Source organism: Prenolepis imparis, unplaced genomic scaffold (assembly GCF_030444845.1).
Source record: "Prenolepis imparis isolate NDT839.2.m4 unplaced genomic scaffold, iyPreImpa1.0 SCAF_6, whole genome shotgun sequence".
Taxonomy (NCBI): Eukaryota; Metazoa; Arthropoda; class Insecta; order Hymenoptera; family Formicidae; genus Prenolepis; species Prenolepis imparis.
Window position 1 is genome coordinate 16,729,640 of NW_028141164.1, and position 21,653 is coordinate 16,751,292.

The 21,653-nt window shown below is 33.9% G+C and overlaps 2 protein-coding genes across 2 annotated transcripts in view; one reads left to right on the forward strand and one right to left on the reverse strand.

The window, feature by feature from the left end:
* The window catches only part of LOC145937246 (multicopper oxidase 3-like), a 108,929-nt gene that overhangs the window by 72,443 nt on the left and 14,833 nt on the right, over window positions 1-21,653 (forward strand). The gene's annotated exons all lie outside the window — the stretch shown is intronic.
* On the reverse strand, window positions 574-20,196 carry LOC145937394 (uncharacterized). Its single transcript, XM_083040415.1, has 4 exons — window positions 20,157-20,196; window positions 1,763-2,115; window positions 1,643-1,666; window positions 574-756 (listed from the first exon to the last, which is right to left on the reverse strand). The coding sequence occupies exons 1-4, from the start codon at window positions 20,194-20,196 to the stop codon at window positions 574-576; spliced, it is 600 nt and encodes a 199-aa protein (XP_082896541.1).

The window sequence follows — 21,653 nt, forward strand, 5'->3', positions numbered from 1 at the left end:
TATATTTTTATTATCCTATTCTCTCGAGATTATCTCGGTGATCTGTCAGGCGGCATTTGTTTGGATTCGGTTATCGTTGTTAGTCTGGTAAAATTTTATTCGTTTTCAAGTAGAAGTTTTCTTCTAAATTTTTATTGATTTTCAAGTGGAGATTTCCTTCTAAAAAGTTTTTATTATTTTTTAAGTAAAATTTTCCTTTAAAAGAAAGATTTTTATTGCTTTTCAAGCGCGAGTTGTCAACTAGTCAAAGCGAGAATTTCGGACACCGCGAGTTACATCTGGTATGTATCTCTCCTTTTTTTTTATTTTTACGATTAACCGTCTCCGGTCAGCTGCTTCGCCTGCCAGATCATAGTCTTATTCCCACGCCTGTGATTTTTCAATCATCGCCTTGCGTTCTTTGAAAGAAAAGAATCGTGGAGTCCACAGGACGTAACACTGCAAAGTTTAAACATATTAATATAATTACAAAAAGAACGTTGTTAATAAAATTAAAAGTTGATTAAAATTTTATTTAATTTAACAATAAATGTCACAATTATTACATTATAAAGTTACTTGCAATGTTTACATTTATATGATTACCTTATACATTTGATTATCTGATCGTAACGAATTCTTAAGAGTGCGACTATTCATGGCAGTGATTAATGCACAGACTCTTTTGCAGAATTTGATTGATCCATCAGCGTCATTAAGATCATAATGAATATTTGCCTCTTTGAATATTTGCATGGTAGGTGCCACACTGAAAAACTAATAAAAATCACATAAGTACATTTAAATGTGACTAATAATGTCTTTATCAACGCAATCAAATTATGCATAATGAGAAATAGATACTTAATCTACATACACGAAATGCCATTGCAACATTCATTTTCTGATAATACTTGGGTTTGATATGGTGTTCATACAAATGAGAACTAGATTTTAAATTGTAAACGTGAGGATTTTCGGTGGCAAGTATTGCATACCAATATTTTTAAAAAACTACACCATCCGGAGTCTAGATATATAATAATATAAAAAAATAATATAAATAATAATAATAATAATAATAATAACAATATAATAATAATATAAATAACATACTTATATTATATTCTTATAATATAAATTGTATCGCCCGCGTCCGTCAATTAATGAACGGCGGCGGACCACATTGAGAGGAACGGAGCGGGTGAGCGGACGGGTGGTTGTTCTCCAAGAAGGAGCACACGTGGCGGTTTCGAAAAGAGAAAACACGATTATAATGCACTCACGTCTTTATTATTGCACGTGTGGTCACAACTAAAATATTAACTTAGAACTTCGTGAGATATCGATAACTGACGGTAAGCCAAGGTACGGAAAAGACCGAAAAGCTTCGCGCATATAAATCCTTTAGATAGCCTCGAGGCAAAGGGCTAACACTCAAAGTAGCTCCGGATTGCGACTCAAACCAGTAGATAACGAGCACCCGTGGTATGCCTCGCTGCCGGCCCCCGCCTCACCCCCGCTCTCAGGCTACTCGGTCCGCCCGATCGCGGGAGGGGTGCGAGGGGTAGACAATCTAACACACAGGTGCTCGAGTAAATACCGCTGTCGCAGATCGGGCAAATTCTTCGACTTAGAGCCGAACATAAATTTTTAAACTCACCCAAATTCTTGCATATCGATCAAATTGAGAAAAATAATTTCGAAGACATTTTATCAAATGTGGAAAATCAGAAATAAACCACAAGCGTCTTTCTGTGTCTACAATATGCTGTATACTAATGCATTCTTCTGTTACTCCAAATATGTTCCACATAGATCGATTCCATGATGCTCTATCTGACACTATAGCATCTATTTTAAGTCCAGATTGTTTTGTTAGAATAATGCATTCCACAATAATTTTATGCAAAATTGATGCACTTGTGTTGCCAACACTCAAAAAGCAAGCCAAAAATTGAACCCATGTTCCTTTAAAAGGCTGAAACATAAGAACCAATGAATGGTCTGCTCTCTTTTTCTTTTGTCCTTCCGGAGTTGACCTAAGTCCTAAGTCAATAAAACTTTCAACTTTTAAGTTTATGCGATTAAAATATAAAATTTTTGATAATTTCATCTCATCTACCATTAAAACACCTATAAAAAGTTATTTCAGCTATTAAAATATTAGGTGTTTGTATGATTTGATAATTTTTATTTATTAATAATAAATAAAATAACATAATATTTTAATCAAAACATTGGCCGTTTCTATTGACAACTTTTTGTCACTTTTCGGACAATAATTTAATTCCACGTCGATAAAATGACTCATCTTTTGAAGCAATCCATTGCTTGATCCATTTTTGCACTTTTTTAGCATTTTGAAATCGTGTATTGGATAGACCGCGTTGCATCGATTTAAATAGATAAAAATCAGTTGGGGCAATGTCTGGAGAGTACGCTGATAGAACTTCCCAATCCAATTCGAACAACGTCTCTTTAGTTGCAACAGCAACATGCGGTCTGGTTTTATCATGGAGTAGGATGATTCCATTTTCAATCGCGTTAAATATGAAGTTATATTTGGAATTATGATTTATTAGCCATCAATTCTAATTAAATATAGTCAACATTTAAAAACAAGAAAGCAACTTAAAAGAAAATAATTATTAAGTGACTGCAATCTAATCTAACGCTCCATTTATTTGTAACCTTACGAACTTTTGCAAACACCTAATATATATAACATTTATACACTATTATGTAATTAATTACGATCCTTCTATAGTTAATTAAATGATCTAGAAAGCAATATTTCATAATAAAAAACGTTTTTATATGTTTAAAAAATTGATTTTTGTAAATCAAATATATCAAATACACTCGTCAACAAAATTAACGCATATGTATTTTAAGTCAAAATTTCGCATAATTTCAAATAAGCATAACTCCGCTAAAAATGATCGGATTTGAAAATTTTTTTTTTCACTGTCAAGCTTGAAGTCTCTACTTTAAAAACCATTCGTCAGATTTTTAATTTATCCTTCTCCCCCGTACGCCACTGCTTCAAAAGTAAGAACGTGTTTTGTCTCAAAAAAATTGCGTACTTTGACGCACTCCACGGGGTGGAATAAATTTTTTTCGCAAATCTTATCATAACTATCGTAAAATGTGGCTTTTTTACTACAAATTAAAAAAAAAAGCAAAGTTCGTACGATTTTTTTTCGCGGAGTTATTACATATGAAAGTTACCCATACATTTTTTCCATTTAATGACTCCAAACCCTCTCTGCTGTGTGTGTGTATGTGTGCGTGCGTGCGTGCGTATGCGTGCGTGCGTATGGTTAGGAGAGCGAAATGTAGGAATGTTCTCATTCAAAATTGTGTGTTCCCGCCTCGTCTTCAAATTACTTCTTCTATACGTTCACGCATATTAATGCATGCTCTAATTGTTGTTTAAGGAATTTGAGCCCAAATTTACACGCACGCAGGCACGCGTGGGCGCACACACATACACACACACATACACACACACACTATGTGCCAAATCCAACCAGCAACCTCGTGGTGCGTGTCGGGTAATACTAATGCTGGCGGTAAATGGAAAAAATGTATGGGTAACTTTCATATGTAATAACTCCGCGAAAAAAAATCGTACGAACTTTGCTATTTTTTTAAATTTGTAGTAAAAAGTCCACATTTTACGATAGTTATGATAAGATTTGCGAAAAAAATTTATTTCATCCCGTGGAGTGCGACAAAGTACGCAATTTTTTAGAGACAAAACACGTCCTTACTTTTGAAGCAGTAGCGTACGGGGGAGGAGGATAAATTAAAAATCTGACGAATGGTTTTTAAAGTAAAGACTTCAAGCTTGACAGTAAAAAAAAATTTTTTCAAATCCTATCATTTTTAGCGGAGTTATGCTTATTTGAAATTATGCGAAATTTTGACTTAAAATACATATGCGTTAATTTTGTTGACGAGTGTACATATGTATAGAGTGTCCCAGAATGATGGGGACTAAATTCGTGTGCAGGTAGAACGGACCAAACTGAATCAAAAAGTCCTGTATCATTTTGCGATTTTCGAAATATTTAATGAGAAATAAATTCAAGAAAATTAGCCAATTCGCGCGACGATAAGCGCGCAGCGAGAAGAGACAGCCCACTCGGGGGTCCAGAGTTAGTGCTACTCGTATGTTACTGCATGCACCCATTGTTTTTTGTAAAGCGCTCCTCCACGCTTCATTGCGCGCCTAGCAACCGTGTAACATTATACTGTTTCTTTTCGCCACATGCTTAGTAACGACATAAAACTGGGCTGTAAAAAACTTCTCTAAAAAATAATGTCATTTTAACTTTATTCTAACTTTATTTTGTCAATTGACAAAAACTTATGTTGTAAAATTAATATTTGTTAAAACTCTTATGTTGTAAAATTAATATTTCTCAAAAAAGAATGATATCAAAAAATTGCGCCAAATAAATAAAAAATACAAAAAATTAAAAATTAAAAACTTATGCAAAAATAAAAATTAATACAAAATTTAAAAAAATAAACAAATTTTAGTTAAAAAAACTTGGCGCTGCTAAATTGAACAATATGCTAATAATATTAACGTACTCATTTATGTTTCTCAGTTAATTGTTCCATTAATATTTTAGTTATTAAAAGTTATTACGTATGCTTAAAATAAATTAATTATTTGTTATTAATGTAATGTTTATATAAAATAAATTATTTTAAGATACTTTGTTACTTTAAGTTACTTTAAGATACATTGAAATATATAAATTAATTAAATATTATGCTAATGATAAACGTACTCAATACATTTACGTTGCAAACATTTTGTATATTTTAAATTAAATAAGAAGTTAGAAAACACTTTCTTACATGGCGCAATAACTTGGCCCTTTTTTTTATCTCTTTTTTTAAAATTATATAATAACAGTAAAATTGTGACTATAAAGTAGATTTATTTATCAAATCAATATATATCTAATAGTGAAAAACTTCTGAATAATAATGACGAGAACACCGCGCGCAAGTAAGTAATAACTGCATATAAAAAAAAGAAATCTAGCAGGACATGCAAGAGCGGCCTCTATGTTCATTCTTTCTCTAGACACACCAGAGCGCGCCAATCTCAACAATAACCAAGTTTAAAATTCTAACAAAAATAAAATTATAGTGAATTAAGAGTGAATATTAAAAAAATCAAAATAAAATGGGCTAATTTAGAGCCTGATATGGTAATTGATACACAAATAAATATTTCTTTGTAAAAAATTTCTTTTATTCATGAATGTTTAAAAATATTATTTATTTATGAATGTTTTGGTTTTATTTTTGGACCTCAGCACTCAGCATCAAAATACAAAAAATAATATAAAAAATATAAAACAATATTGAAAAAAAATATCAAAAATACAAAAATTTAAAGTTTAATTGCATGTAATACAATCTATTTCAGATTTATTGTTTTAATTTATTATTGATTTGTATTTACATATTATCATATAAGTATAGTATTAAGTTTAAGTATAATTAATATCAGTTCAAGTATAGTACAAGAATAATAAAATCAACTTTAAATAAATAAAAACATTAAAAAACCACAATAAAATAAAAAAACAAAAAAACATAAAATACAAAAAAAATTTTAAAAAGATTAAAATTGCATGAAAAGTTTAAAAAAAATTTATTTTTCTATAAAAGACATGTAAAGTCGATACTCGCATATATCGAAGTTTATTGTTATCGCTTTTCCGCAATGCTCATTGGCTGTCTCGATTCGCGTTGTGCGTTATATTCCTAGCTTCGAGCTGTCATCGCGAGGGTTAACATTTTGACAGTTGTTCAAAATAAAATTATATAAAATCATTACATGAAATCGGACAGTGGCGCGTGCACAGCGCACGCTTGTGTTGTCCAGTATTTATAAATATGTACTTTCCCAGATAGCAAAATGTTAGCAGCATGTCGGCAGTATGACAGCAGATCTAATCATGACTTTACAGCAGATTCCTATCCACTGTGTCCGCAATTGATGATATTCTGCTAGCATAGTTAGTAAGCAAAATCTGACAGCAGATTGGCAGCAGAAACCGAACAGATCTGCACATATAGTTTGATGGCAGATTGGCGGCAGAAACCGAACAGATCTGTCAAACGCAATCTAATAGCAGATTGGCGGCAGAAATCGAGCAGGATCTGCACAATTCCTTGCCATTTGAATATATAAATATAATAAAATTCAATATTTTTCGATGAATATAACAGATGCATAAGACGTGTTATCCGCTACTTATAATTTTTTTTTTCATAAGTATGATATTTAATGTATAACATATTATATTGTATGTAGTTATATCTCACATAGCAATTTTAAATGTTCAATTTAATCTATTAATTAAATTAATAAAATAAATTGTAAAAATAATTAAATTTATATAATTTATCAAATTTAAGATATAATTTATATGAGAATTAAATTCTGCTTTATGCTTTAAATAGAAAGTAAATGGATAATTTTTCATGTATATCCTATTGATTCTAATAAGTTTAATATTCTCATGTTAGACTTGTCAGATATCAAAAATTAAACTGATAGAAAAATATACTTTTGACCTTTTATTAATAGCCACGACTTGCAGACTTTATATCTATTTTTAACAGAAATTTGATTGCGAGAAAATACATCACATAGCGGTAGGTGAAGGAACTATTAAATAACTGCAAAATGCAGATCCTGTTGTCAATTTGCCATCAGATTGTGCGCGCGCAAATCTTGCTCGATTTCTGCTGTCAATCTGACACCAAACTGCGTTGCGCAAATCCTGCTCGGTTTCTACTACCAATCTGCTATGATAATTCTATACAAATCCTGCTTGATTTCTGCTACTGACTTGCTGCCAAATTATGTCAGCAGATTTTATAACATTTCTGCCAACGTTCTGCTATCATTATCTGATATAACAAGTTTTGTATAAAATCTGCAGTTTTTTTGCTGGCAAAAATATATAGCACATAGTTTTAATACATGCTCTTGACAGATTTGGCTATCTGGGTTATTAGTTTAACAATAAGTACAGTATAAGAATAATGAAACCATAACTTTATATAAATAAAAACATACAGATAACCATAATAAATAAAAATACACATAAAAACATAAAAAAATTTATACAAATATAAGTGATAGGGCCTTAAGAGCCGAACGCGGATGTTGATGCGTATTCCAACGAAATTTAATTTTTCGCTGGAATTAAATTAATTGTGCATAGGGCACGAATTTTACTACTTGGTATACTGCCAAGTCTATATGGAATAATTTCATACTTGAGATTTTTATTCTATACATCCCCTCTAACCCCCCTAAAGAATTAAATGCGAGAGAAAAATATAGATCCGAAAGTCGCTGAATCGGGAATCGAACCCGAGACCTTTCGCTTGCCGGGCGACTGCTCTTCCATCTGAGCTATTCAGATCCTTTCGATTCTATATTTTTCTCTGCTTTTTAAATACATACTTTAAATAATGCCTTTTCGGCCGGCGTAAATAAACAATAAGAATTACTATTAAGGCTCTTCCGTAATAAATACAAATATAAGTGATAGGGCCTTAAGAGCGTTCGGCTCTTAAGGCCCTATCACTTATATTTGTATTTATTACGGAAGAGCCTTAATAGTAATTCTTATTGTTTATTTACGCCGGCCGAAAAGGCATTATTTAAAGTATGTATTTAAAAAGCAGAGAAAAATATAGAATCGAAAGGATCTGATAGGGCCTTAAGAGCGTTCGGCTCTTAAGGCCCTATCACTTATATTTGTATTTATTACGGAAGAGCCTTAATAGTAATTCTTATTGTTTATTTACGCCGGCCGAAAAGGCATTATTTAAAGTATGTATTTAAAAAGCAGAGAAAAATATAGAATCGAAAGGATCTGAATAGCTCAGATGGAAGAGCAGTCGCCCGGCAAGCGAAAGGTCTCGGGTTCGATTCCCGATTCAGCGACTTTCGGATCTATATTTTTCTCTCGCATTTAATTCTTTAGGGGGGTTAGAGGGGATGTATAGAATAAAAATCTCAAGTATGAGATTATTCCATACAAGACTTGGCAGTATACCAAGTAGTAAAATTCGTGCCCTATGCACAATTAATTTAATTCCAGCGAAAAATTAAATTTCGTTGGAATACGCATCAACATCCGCGTTCGGCTCTTAAGGCTCTATCACTTATATTTGTATTTATTACGGAAGAGCCTTAATAGTAATTCTTAAAAAAATTTAACTTAAAAATGACATTTATTTCATTTATTATAGAATTGTTATTGACTCATATTTGCCTATCCTCACAAATCCGTAACCACTACCGAGCGCACGAGGAACAAACGCCAGCTAAATGCTATATAAGAGTCTAGTCAGATCGGTTATAGATTATAGATTATGGATCTTATATTTATACCCCGTTAGCAGGAATCGTATGAAGATTGTAAGATCACAACTAATGGGATTAAGATCTGCCCTAGGTTATAGAAAATCTACTCCCACTAATATCATTATAGAATCCAAGATCATGACAATCAAGGATAGAGCTAGTTAACTGGCAAGAAATATCATAACTAAAATATTATTATACGGTTCTATCCACCAGAAAAGCATTAAACGACTATGCACGCGAGGAAAATAAATAACGATTTAGAATACTTTGGAAAACAAGAACTATTTTGCCGGATGCATGATAGGACTGCAACAACTTGACACATATTATTAAAAAATAAATAAGATGTTTTTATAATCGGCCAATAGAGCCAAGCGCGAAAATTAATTTTAATTTTTCGCAACAGTATCTCTTGGTTTTGAGATTACTGAGTTCCATTGATTAATTAACCTCGAAACTTACAACGGAAAGTTCGAGGTTAATTAATCAATGGAACTCAGTAATCTCAAAACCAAGAGATACTATTGCGAAAAATTAAAATTAATTTTTGCTCTTGGCTCTATTGGCCGATTATAAAAACATCTTATTTATTTATTAATATAGAGAGCCGATTAAAAATATTTTCTTAAAGTACATATTATTAAACTTTAACCGGACTTTGAAGTTTTTTCCACAAGTTACTGGGCAATAACAGATGTCATAATAACAGAAGAAGAATTAGATAAAGGATTTCCAGCAGAATATAATAAGGATTAACTTATTTCAGCATTGTAAAACAAGTTTGAACTTGATAAACATAATATATACTGATGATTCTAAAATAAGGATAATCCTTCTGTAGGCAGCGCCTTTTACATAGATAATGAAGAAATGGTTCATAGTATGAGCGTACATAAGTACAAAGTAAATTTTTTAGCAGAGGCATATGCAGTAGCAAATGCCTTTCTTCAGTTGAAGGAGACGAAAAATAGAAAAAATATATTGATTCTTCCTGTGGAGGAGGGAAGATGGTGACTCGAATAACAGACGGAAGTGTGCTCCGATTTTATGGGTGAAAAGTGACGATGACAGGTAGACTGAAGATCGAGAAGGATAGATTAGGTGGTGGAAAAGGAGAGGATAAAGGTAAAGTAAAAGAGAAGCTGGGAGTGGAGTGTAAGAGAAAGATAAGATAAGTAAAGCTGGCGGAGCAAAAGAGAAAACAGGAGCGAGAGAAAAGCTAGCAACAGGAGAGGAAGAGAGAAGTCGGTAAAGAAGTACGGATAAGATAGAAAATTACGCAGAGGTTGATGAAGTGAGAGTGAACACTGGAGGGGGGCGCCATCAGGATTAAAATGATCGACACATGACGAATCATGCGGACGATCGAAGTAGGCAAGATTCATGGTCGAGAGAGAGTGTGTGTTTCTGGAGGAAAATAGTTGAAAGAGACGGAGGAAGACGGTAATCGGCGCGGAGGCGGCGAGAAACGAGGAAGTAAAGGTGAGAAGAGAGTGAGAAGAAGAGAACAAAAGAGAAGGAGTGAGAGGGTGAAAGTAAGAGGGAGGATAAATAGAGAAAGAGAAGAGGAGGACAAAGTTAGGAAGAGAAAGAAGAATGGAAGGAAGAAAAGGGAGAGAAAGAGGAAAAAGAAAAAAGTGGTTTTTTTACGCGGAAATTCTCATGGACACCCTCCGACCGACGGAAAAGGGTCAAAGGATAGTGCCAAACTTTTACCGGCGAAAACCCCGTCAGTATCCTACTCTGTTTGCACAGAGTGCCCAACACGATTTACATCGCTTCGGGACACTCCGATTTCAATGCAACATTTTTAAACAGAATTGCAGCGGCCCAAATTGATAAAGGTAGTAAACACATTTTAAATCATAATTTATCGTTAAAAAAGTGACTTTTTTCAGATTGAGATAACTCATTGTAAGTGTCAGAAAAAAATTAATTTGTTTAGTCTTTTTCACTGAAATTTGACAAAATCAACGTTATCCAAAGCGTACCACTTGAAGATCGGATTTATGCTTCATTGTATGTGTTGTGACGACTTTTTTTGAAAGTGAATGCCATACATTAACAAAAAAAAGAGGGGAATAGAGTAATCCGCGCTTAGGAACGAGAGTGATGGGAGTTCCAGCGGAAGAGTTCCAGCGGCCGTACTTAACGCGAAAAGATCCGAAATTTGGTACTAGACACGATCTTTCACGCGACAATTCGCCAAATTACAAAAACGTCACTGATCTTGACTGAAAATAAATCCCGCTATGGATCGATCAGCTTACCTAATGGCAGAGGGGCAGGGTGGAGTTGCACCAAAATTGCGTTAAAAGATTGCAGTAATCGCGATAACAGTTATGACAATCACAATGAATAAGACTCGAGACTTAAAAAATACGCAACATAAAGTGAACAAATATTAAGGAATTTATTATAAAAAAATAAAGAAAATAGAAAGATTAACAATGAACAAGAATTAAAGCATTTAAGGAAAACAATACCAAAATAAGGTAAGACTTCACTCTCGACAATAATTCTTAAACCCGAAGTTCAGCGATCCGTAATTCAGACAATTATTCTTTGACTCGGATGTAATGCCAATTTACCTCACTAAATATAAGATTGATAACCGCGAATTGGACAAAAATTTTCGCGATAATGAAATATGCGATTTACGTGAGCGAAAAATCGAAAACAATAACGAGTTGCGAGACAGAAATTCTAGACTCCTGGTTTCTTTCGGATCCCTCATGGTGGAATGCAATAACTCTGGTTTCTCCAAAAGTGTGCGCTCTGGATAAGCCGCCACTAGAGTCCCTATAATCAGAGTCTGGACAACTGCTAGTTTTTGGCAAAATTCTGCGAGAAAGAGTGAAATATACGCCATCTTACTCTAACCTAACGCATTAAGTTAGAGTAAGATGGCGTATATTTCTTTCTTTTTCTCGCAGAATTTTGCCAAGGCTTGCAGTTGGCCAGACTCTGATTATAGGGACTCTAGCCACCACAATATGAATCAGGATCTATCATGGACGTAGAGAATATCTGAACGGAGCTTTTGCCAGAAGAGTTGAAACCTAAAGATTGAGGGGAATGAAAATACCACGGATATCAAGAACCAAGATGGCAATAAAGGCTAATGTTACAGTGCACGGCTATTTTCACGTTGCAGAATGGATTAAATTATTACACTCGAATAAATCATTAAACGACGAATTTAATATATTATACTTGTAACGAGAGTGCCCCCCGTTACCCGGCAGTGCATCTTCCCGGAAGGCTGCGTCCGGCAAATATCGGCCGGACAAAGCAGCAGACGCTGCACGCCTATTATATTATATTATATCATATTATAAATACGGAATAATAGCGCGACCGTTAAACCGCGTGCGATTTTCCGCAATTCCGCAACGACCGGCAGCCAAATCCACCCGAATCACGCCAAATACGGCCCCAGAGCCGTATAAAATCAGGCCCGGGGAGAAGAACACACTCCGTCTCCGGATTCAATCCCGTCCAGAGCCAGCACGGCGCCTTGACTAAACCATCCGAAAGCGAGTACGAGCAAAAAGAAAGAGGTCAGGAGTACCCAGCCTCCATCGGGAGTTCCCGCACGCTCCGTATCGCGAATCCCGTCAATCCGAGCCGAGAAAGAAAAGGGGGTCAGGCGTGCCCAGCCTCCGCCGAGAGTTTTCGGTACCTCGCGACATTCCATCCTTCCAAACAGTACCGGTCAAATATCCGAAAGTGTGGCGTGCCCGCTTTTTACGGGGGTTCCCGTAACCGACACTTCCCCGGTACCACGAAAATCCCGATGTACTAGCGGCCGCGATACACCCCGACTAATCTACCGAAACAGCGGCTTTAAGATTTAAAGCACAAGGCCGGCGCGACGCGCAAGAAACATCAACAAGTATCGGCGCGAGGGCAATAACCCGCGGTACGCGCCAACGCCCAATAACATAAACACGCGTCTCAGTTGTTCTCACGCGGAACCAAAATATCGAAGCGTTTTGCGAACGAAATAGCGACGGCTCGCAAATTAACTAACAATTGTAAACCGCATACCGCTCCGCCGTTAATTACGCACACCTGTGTACACCCGAACTGTTCAATACGTGCACATAATGCCGCGTTCCCACGAGGCGTGAACCACGAACGTGAATCACGCTGTCGTGCTCACTTTAGTTTCTTTCACGCTTATTGGAAAGCGTGAACTGTTCACATAGAATTTTTAATTCACGACTCACGACAGTGTAAATCGAATCGTCGCCATAAATAGGATAGTTGCTGAAGGCTGTCAGGTTATGTGCTCTATTTTAGCTCATCAAATTATTCACTTATTTGGAACTGAACAAAAGAAATGTAGAAAAAGGCGATGGTGGGTTAGACAGTGGATATTGCAACGTTCAATTTTGGGAGGTTCTATATTCATACAAGAAGAACTTCAAAATCATTTTTCCGATGATTTTAAAAATTTATTACGAATGACAGAAACACAATTTACATATTTATTAGAACGTATTCAACTTCTTATAAGTAAACATGATACCAATATGAGACAAGCAATAAGTGCCAAAATAAAATTAGCAGTAACCTTGCGTTACTTAGCAACAGGAGATTCTTTTAAAAGTTTAGAATTTTTTTTCCGTGTTCCAAAAAACACAATAAGTAAATTTATTCCGTATACTTGTGATGCCATTTATACTTGCTTAAAGGAGTTTATCGAAGTAAGTAAAAAATTAATCATTAATTATTATATTTTTATATTACAAAAATAAAGATATAAAGGCTCAATTTGAATAATAATACGCAATAATCAAAAGCGATATGGGCCGCTTGGATAGTGTACACAATATCAAATAACAAAATGTGTGTAAAAATAGTCCATATTAATATATAAAATAAAACTACATATATAAAGGAAATTAATACATTAGGGCTCGAGTTAAGAAGCGTATTCAGCCCTTTTTTGGGCCATCTTCAGCGCAGAAAGATACAAAACATATACAAAAATATATATATATAAATTATTATAAATTAAACATTGAAGTAAACAGTGGTCATCAAAGTCAAACTTTAAACAAGAGTGTATATCGCTTTACAAATGTTGAATCCGAAAGGAGCATAAATCGTCAAATGCTTCAAAAATCGATCCGAGGAGATAACTCAACCTTATTACTTACTCCCCAGTTGATAAGCCAGGAAGTAAACGGTAGAGAATCCGGCAAGTAAGCAGTCATGATGTTAGACCAAATTTCTCCTCTGGTAGAAAAAATTGAGAAAACAAAAATGCATAACTACGTGACACATGATGAATCCAACGGATCAATGATTCAGAAAGGAAAAAAAGAATAAATTAATTAATTAAAAAATTACTCAAGGAAAGTAGGACATATGGAGCACTAACGTCGCGCACACACCGATAGAAATGAAATAACGACGATTTTTAAGATTATCCTGTCTCTGTTATGAAAAGGCATTGACCTGTATGTTTTCAAACACGGTCGTTGACATTCGATGAGTATCAATACGCCGCAGAACCAGCACATAAACATATATAATCTTCAAGTCGGCGCAAGATAAGAACGCAAAGTTTTTATGAACATAGTTCAATATGATCTTTTTTGTGTATTTTATATGTTAGGGAGTTTATCGAGCGCAGAAATATATGTCCGGTGCAAGCCCTCTGTATCCGTTTGTAAATCAAGATCGTTTCTTTGTCTTTTAATGAACAGCATTTCGGAAATTAATCGCTTGTTTAAAAATTTTTCATTATCAAGAACCTGAACGTTATTCCAGTCAAAATCGTGTTGTAAACCTAATCTGTGTTTAGTAATTACAGAATTAACTGTTGTATTTTGACGTATGTCAAATGACTATTGGTTTGACTATTGGTTTGATGCTATTAATGTACGTGGATGCCTTTTTTTCTTTTAACCAATTGAACTTATTTTTGTGAGCCAGAAATAATCTGTTATCATAATTATTGAAAGAAGTTGTGTGATGTTTATATAATTGGTGCCAAATGTGTATAGGTATGATGTTGTTTAGTTTGTATGTGAGTTGTAGGATCTCGCGATGCATTGCTTCTATTTGCCTGTGTAAATAAAATATTTTTATATTTATCGCCTCTCGTTTGAAATTATAGAGCAGACCATCTAGCTTTTTTAATGACCTATGGTGTTATAGTATGAATTGTATTTTACAAAAATTATTTAAATGTGTAAGAACAATGTCGTAACTTCTACAATTTTTCAAAAATTTTAATTTTGATCTGGTTTTCAATAACGTATAATTCACGTCTGTCCATCGTTTCAAACAATTAATTGTGTTCAGACCAAATGCTCGATTATTATCACAATTTTTTGATAAAAACATAGACATGATCATTAACATATTACTGAACAATGGTTACCCTCTTGAATTAATTTTTAATACAATCAACCGCAGATTAAGATATCTAGTAAACAACAAATCATTATTAAGGACACTAAAAAGTGCAACAGTACAAGTTAGTAACTCAGATGTAAAACAAACAAAAAAATTTTTTGTAATCCCATATATTAATAGAATCTCTGAAATGATTGTCTCTTCGATTAATAAAATGAATCTACTGGTAGGATACCGCTGTTTAAATAAGCTAAACAAAATCATCAAGACACAAAAAGATAGAAATCAAAAGCCTTCAAATTCTAATGTCATATATAAGATCAATTGTAAAGATTGCGATGCTTCTTATGTAGGTCAAACGAAGAGACAATTACAAACAAGAATAAAAGAACATAAGAACAATATCAGATTAGACTCGAAAAGACATTCGGTAATTTCGGAACATATTAATAAAGAACAACATAATTTTAATTGGGACACAATCAAAATTTTAGATACTGAAACTAACTATCATAAAAGACTCATCTCTGAGATGTTACACATTAAAGAACAAAAAAATGGATTAAATTTAAACAAAGTCACCGAATTACTTAGCGACTCATACTCTGATATCCTTGGAAAACTATCAACCATGTAATACACAAACATCTAGATAAACATGTTATTAATAACGTCAAAATAATATTCTTGTACATAAACACACATAAAACAATAGAGTTCAAACATCTGATGAAATAAGTAATCGATTTATATTCATACAAATAACTTTTTAAACAGACGACGCATAAGTAAGTGACATTATTCATTAAGTTGAAAAAATTTTATAGAGTTGGTTTTTTCACACAGTGGCCTTAACACGCTGCATAATCTACAAGAACAATTTCTCGCATTCTACCGACGAATTTGTCTTAAAAAAACGCGCTCCTCTTCTTTCATCTTATGGTATGAGATATGGCGATATCCTGTTATCGTGTCAACCAACAACGAATTAACTATATGGCAAACGTCAATATTCATAGTTTATCAACGCTCAAGATTTTAATTGTTACCACCGTTTTTAATGTTAATTTTAATTTTAATTATAAGTACTGAGGAAGACTGCGTACAGTCGTAACGTATACCCCCAATTTGTTGTAAGAATTTCAATAAACATAACTTTTTAATAACTATTAACTTGCTCGTTTAGTTGGCCCATTACATTATTATCAATTGTTATATCAATACCCGAGCGTACTATCCAATCCTTTCTTTTTTGTTAATATATTCTTATAACAAAGTCTGCGATGTAAGCAATCACTCTTATTGTACATTTGGAGAAAGTTATACTATCGGGCACATAAAGATGTAAATTTTCGATGCTATCTTCATAATTGGTGTCAAAATCTAGTCGGGATTGTATTCCCTAACTGCTAATCATGAACCAGCTTTGCACGTACGTAATTGTGAAAGATAGTTGTAGCAATTTTGTAATTTTTCTAAAATGATTGAACTATTGCCTTTGTGCAATGGTTGTTTGAATCTAAATTGTTTCATATTTCTCAAATTCAAAATATCGAACAAATAATTTATTATACGTATGAATATTCATCGGGTCCATTTTTGCAAATTTAGAAGTTGTAAATCTGTTTTACAGAGCTCTAGCGCATTAGCTACTGATTAGAAGCACTGAAAACTTGCACTGCAAGTTTAACTTTTATTTTTTGTTTATAATATTGTATATGAAACGTTCTTAATTTGTTACCTAAATGCAAACCTCTCTTAACTTGTATATCATTGAGTATTGGGAGATAATCCGATTGGATAATATTACTGTTACGTTTTGCGGATTTTACGATTCCTTTCTTTTCCCCGATTAAAGTAAAGCGTCTTTATTATTATATAAAAAAAGAAACTAATTATAAGAATAGAGAGCATGAGAGATAACGATCACGAAATAATAGGATGGAGGGCTAACGAAAACGATAACAATGTCGAGATTAGAAGTTACTCACATGACGGAAGCAAGGATCGATCAAAATCAAGCTCGTAACAGTGAATCACCTTTGGAAGTTACACATATGACGAAAGCAAGAGTTGATCAAATCAAACTCGTGATCAAAAATCACAAGAGATACGAGAGTAAAGGTCGGAAACAGTCAAGCTCATGACGGTGAATTACATTTGGAAGTTACACACATGACGGAAGCAAGAATTGATCAAAATCTAACTCGTGACAGTGAATTTCAACGGAAAACGATAACGGAGTCGAAATTTGGAAACTATACACATGACACGTCGCCTATAGAAACAAAAGTTAAAAAATAATATTTATGCCAACAAATTATAGGACGCCCTTTGGTCAGAAACCGCCCTTCAGATAATAGAATGGAGCAAATGAACTGTATAAAAACGAAGAGGTTTACTGTAGAAGAGAACAGTCGAACAGTCAATCCGTCAATACATCAATCAGTTCGAAATTCTACGCTCAGCAAAAATGTTTCTCTTAAGCAAATTATAAAGTGCAGTAAATGAACACCGATCGCCGTTCTATCTGCGCCGTGGATCGTCTTCTCCAGAACTTCTCGAGGCTCCGTTACCCAGCCATTGCTCATTCTCGCTTACTCTCTTGCTCTGTTATATGTTGCACTCAATAAGTATAGTGAGTAAAGAAATTTATTCTTGTGCACATGCATATAATATACATAATTATACACGTATTTACATGATTGTTCGAATTGCTCTACTTTTTTTTACCGTAAAGAATATAATTATTCCAAAAATATGTATATACGTGGTGTGTCCGGAAAGTAATGAGAATGATTTTTTTATGCTCGTCAGAAGGGCTGCGTAAGAATAGTGGGGGTCAAAGTAGTTGAAGGGGGATCTCAGGTATATGGTTAAACCCTCCTCAGTTGAGCCCGAGTCTTACAAATAATCGGTATGTTACAGAAGTGCACCCTTGCTTTTCACTCTCGTCACGAAAATCAGAGGAGCGTCGAGCAGCCTTAAGCAATTAAATTTTGCGTAAAATTTGGAAAAACAGCTTCAGAAACATTAGAGATGCTGAAGACAGCATATAGGGAAGCTGCTTGGCCGAATTCATTTTCTCTGCAAATATTGTTTTCCCGGAATGTCCACTCACTCCTGTGAAGGTCGGCTCCGATGTTGTTGACAATTGTTGTCATTTGATTTTGTTTTTCGCGCTAAGAGTAATCCACGCTTATACAACTGCAGTTTTCCGAAAGGGGGCGTTTACACAAAAATTAAATCATACCAACCTCCTTTTTGTCTCTCACTCAATAAAAGTTTTTATACGTCATAGCATGTGAACGAAGCGAATTACTTATTTTTCCTTAAAATAACGCGAGTATTACAATAACAATCGTTTTTACCTCGTTAACTGATGCCTCTTATTAATGTTTTCCTTCAACGAGGACGATAATAATTCCACTCGATAAGAGAGAAAGAGAGAGAGAGAGAGAGAGAGAGAGAGAGAGAGAGAGAGAGAGAGAGAGAGAGAGAGAGAGAGAGAGAGAGAGAGAGAGAGAGAGAGAGAGAGAGAGAGAGAGAGAGAGAAAGAGAGGCTCCCGACAATATAAAATAAAATAAAATTCGAATTAGTTTATCGTAATTAACTATCGTGCTCGGTATCTCTGGGAATGACGGTACGGCTCTCGCAATCTCTCGCGCGACGCGGCCGCTCAACCTTTGCCCCATAATCAGGTGAGGTGGATGTGTGTCGGGACGGCAACATCAACGTGTATATATGTGTGTGTTTTTATAGAGAAACAGCAATAAACAGCAATGAATTTAAATATCCATAATTAACAATTAATTAATTACTTAAATTAACAATTGAGATATCTCCCATTCTTTACAAGATGCGTTTTTCTTATCTCTTCTAACTGCTACAAAGTTGGGTTGAGGAATGTTGTTAGAACAGATAAGAAAAAGTGCCTTATATAAAAATGAATAAATGCATTTATATTACGCAAGCTTGATCTACGATACGCACAATGTGCAAAATTTTTATGTGAGAGATACTGCAATTGTTAATTTAATAAATTAATTACTGTTATTTAAATTTATTGTTGTTTGATATCTCTATGCAAACACACACAAATATACACACACAATAAAACGTAAATCTGATCGTCAATGTGATACGCTTTGGATAACGTTAACGCCGGCGGTATTTTTTAAAATTTCAATGAAAAGAAACTAAACAAAATTTTTTTGTTCTTGCTGATACTTACTTAGTAAAGATCAATGTACATGTGTTACTGCAGTGAAAATCAATTTTTTTAACATTATCAAATTTTTCTATGGTTTTGAACTTTATTTACCACTGAATTAAGCAATTTCACAATTTTTGTACGTTTTACCTTAAAAAACCATAGTGACCATCACGAAAAGAAGATTCATAGCTATTTGGCAAAATTTTTTTTAATGCAGGGTAGTACTTAAGAAAGATAAAAAACGTGAAAAATAAATTTTTTTAAATAACTAATAGAATTAATAAATTGCTCTTCAATTCTCAAAAATATATGAGAAAATAAATGGCTATAACAAGAAAGCGAGGTATTTATTTTATATTAGAAAAAATTTTTTGATTATTCAAAAATGTTAGACAAATTGCGTACGTTTCCAATTTTATGACCCATCTTCAGTGCTAAATAATAATTTATCTAAAAACGGTTGACTATAATAAGTCATGCGGTAAAACTATATAAAATATAAAAAAGCAGAATAAATAAATATCAATAATAGACAAACTATACCGGTCAAAGACATACAGTCATAAAAAGTTACATTGTGATGTAGTAAATAAAAATAAGAAGAAAGTAATTATAGTCCAGTCAAAATACGATTAGACCTAGAAAAAATTGCAACACAAGGTTTTATTACGGCATTGTGTTCAGTAAAATATACTGAACAACATATCCAATTTCCGCCATTTTCCGCTATCACTAAATATGTTTTTTATTAACAATTTATAAACAAATTCGTTTTTCTCCACAAATACGATGAATTTCGAAATTTTTGTAGAGATCAAAGTTGTAGAACAGACAAATAACTACAAAAAATGTTGTTATGAGTTTTTCGAAATATCTCATATTATTTGAGATATTTGCAACGGAAGCTCAAAACATTATAGCGCTGCGCGCTTACGGCCAGCATTAGCCAGATAAATTAGCATCTGTTTCCAGGGTGGCCACAAGGAGGCTGTTGGCTCGATTTTTACCCCATTTTTTGTTTTTGTTTTTAATTTTTTTAAATTTTTGTTTAAAATTTTTTTTTAATAAAAAAAATTTTTTTGTTTTGTTTTTTTGTTAAATAATTAATAATTTTCTGTGTCTTCCTGTAATCCCGAATTACCGCAGCTTACCCCCATACATTCTGTACATGCTGTCGTACACGGAATCCATTTTTTCTGCAAGTACATCTTAAACTTTGATACCCTTTCTTGCAATTACAACGGATAACTTTAAGAATTTTATCTGGAACTGGTTTAGTATCTGTTGTAATCGGTATTAATTTGTTGCCATCACAGCTCCATCCCCAAGTTTCTGCTTTTAATTCCGAAGACTTCGATTTCCATATCATAATTTGATAATAAACTCGGAAATAGTGGAATTTCGCCGATGTTGGAGTAGGGGGTAACCTTTCAGGCGACACGAAGCAAGTCGATGTGGTTATTTTAGAGAGAAACATTCTGAGCCGTAAAGAAATTAGTTTCTCCCTCTTTGGCTTTATAAATGGATAAGACCGCTTGGTCTCCAGCATTTATACGATTCTGTGTAGATGCTTTTGAAAATACTTTTGCACATTCTCGGAAATTATTATCAGAGTAAATAAGAGAAAGTCCTACTTGCTTTCCCACGCCATAAATCGAAGATGTCGTATCGCAACCAAAAAAAGCGTATACGAATAAAAGTAAAGAAGAAATATCTGTTCCAAGCTCTGTTTTTATTGTGTTGATATGCCAATTTTGTGCTTCGGTTTTAAAATATAAATCAAACTTGTTTGGATCTGCATGATATATTAGTAATATAAGCAAATCTGTGTCGTTCCCTATTACACATGTAGGATATGAGTTGGCGCTTGTAACGGCAGTAGTAGCAATTAAAACGTCAGCATCACTTGATGCATAAGACACTGTACAATCGGACATAGCTAATTTATTGCCAATAGCATGAATAATTCTATTTTTATTATCGACATTTCGGAGAAACTCATCTTTTTTTATTGTAAGTCGCATTGAACCTGTAAATTCAACAGTACGACTTAGCAGACCTTTTGTCCGTCTCAGATGCGTGATGTCCTTTGTGGACGGTTGTAAACTGTAACCATCAAATACAATGCAACATTTGCCATAGTTGCGCATTACATAATCAATATATGTATCACATATTGCATCAAATGTTTCGTTCTGCTGCCATGGTACTTTGTGTAACAGCCAACCTCCGTCAATAATATTATGAAAGGGTTGCTGACGACATTCAGCTGTTGACGATTGGACATATTGAATTTTTTTAACAATAGCGTTTGCCAATAAGGGTTTATTAGCAGGCCTTAGCATTTTTAGAGATTCAAAAAGTGAAGGCGGATACGTGCAAAGTTCGTAAGACATGATTTCTTCAAGATCAGTACTTTCTCTTGTACCAATAGTTGCCAAACGTTGAAAAAGAAGCGCTTGATCAATGTGCAATTCCTCGTCATTCAGTTTCAGAGCTTTTTTAAAGCTCATGTTTCGCGCTTTGTCTTTACGACGGAACGTGTAGGCAATAACTGTTTTACCAGTCATATCGTTTAAGATGATGTAACCGATATTTTTCGCCATGTCAACATTAACATTATCAGACGCAGTGATACCTGTTATGAC

What these genes read in the sequence shown, in the direction of transcription:
- LOC145937394 (XM_083040415.1), bottom strand. Translation starts at nt 20,196, where the DNA reads ATGGATTCCGTGTACGACAGCATGTACAGAATGTATGGGG. An exon ending in TTGGAGTAACAGAAGAATGC is followed by an intron (nt 1,667 to 1,762) that starts ATTAGTATACAG and finishes TATTTTTCTCAA; the next exon opens with TTTGATCGATATGCAAGAAT. An exon ending in ATCGATATGCAAGAATTTGG is followed by an intron (nt 757 to 1,642) that starts GTGAGTTTAAAA and finishes GATTTTTATTAG; the next exon opens with TTTTTCAGTGTGGCACCTAC.